The sequence below is a fragment of the Daktulosphaira vitifoliae genome, unplaced genomic scaffold (genome assembly GCF_025091365.1).
Source record: "Daktulosphaira vitifoliae isolate Bord-2020 unplaced genomic scaffold, ASM2509136v1 Scaffold_4345, whole genome shotgun sequence".
Taxonomy (NCBI): domain Eukaryota; kingdom Metazoa; phylum Arthropoda; class Insecta; order Hemiptera; family Phylloxeridae; genus Daktulosphaira; species Daktulosphaira vitifoliae.
The window spans coordinates 1-927 of record NW_026103905.1 but is presented as its reverse complement, the minus strand read 5'-3'; the positions used below and the strand labels follow the sequence as shown (position 1 = coordinate 927).

Here is a 927-nt window from a genome sequence, read left to right as displayed (position 1 = left end):
ATAAAAAATAAAGTGATTTTTGTTTTACTTAAAGTAATCATTTGTGTCTATCGAAACTGATTGGGTTTTAGTGCCAGTACACTTTAAGTATTTAATATTGGATTTTTTTTTTTTTAAATTGTAAGTTTTTGTATTAATATTAACGGACATGAATATAACAATGTAATGAATTTATACCTGACAGGCATCTTGTTGGCCTTCTTTGAATCCTGCACAAATCATATTGCCGGTAATTTTTTCGGGTGCATATCCCATTCCCTTACAGTCTTCGTTAGATATTATTGGAACTTCGACCTTTTGTAGNACAGTCTTCGTTAGATATTATTGGAACTTCGACCTTTTGTAGAATGTTGGATGATTTTTTACGTTCTCCCAGTCTTCCCCAGCCGATCACTGTGCCTTTAGATCCTTCGTATGAAATATCAGCTGTAAACATAGAGTTAAACAATTTTCATTCGTTTGTTTTGAGACTATTTTTATCATTTGTTTACTGACAAGACGTTGGTAAGCAAGCAAGTCTGACCCAAGGACTTTCTAGAGGAGCGGGTTCGCGAAGCTCAAGAATAGCTATGTCATTGTCAAATGTACTCAAACGGAAGTCTTGATGCCTGTGAATTCTGAGCACATGATGAACCGACTTACGACCGGTATCAGTTTTCCTATCATGCTCACCAATGGTAACAGTGAGGTCTTTTGGACTAAAACTTTTAATAAAAAATCGTGTATTGTTAACTGGTTACAATTAGTTACATTCAGTGCAGATTAGTGATTTTAATTATTTATAGACATAATATTTTACACCAAAGGTTGTTCCTTGGTAAATGAAGATCATGTACACACCCTATAATATTATGAGAGACACTTACGATTCGACACAGTGAGCGGCGGTGAGTACATGTTTTTTTGTAATCAAAGTTCCTCCACAAT

General features: G+C 34.7%; 1 protein-coding gene across 1 annotated transcript; it reads right to left on the bottom strand.

Annotated features, from left to right (window-relative positions):
- Positions 1–156: 156 nt before the first annotated feature.
- LOC126910098 (cationic trypsin-3-like) lies at positions 157–922 on the bottom strand (the record flags this gene model as incomplete). The annotated part of the gene is made up of 4 exons (XM_050692489.1): positions 157–294; positions 338–426; positions 496–704; positions 867–922. Coding segments are annotated over 4 exons (477 nt in total), but the record flags the coding sequence as incomplete, so codon positions are not given.
- Between the last annotated feature and the right edge of the window lie 5 nt (positions 923–927).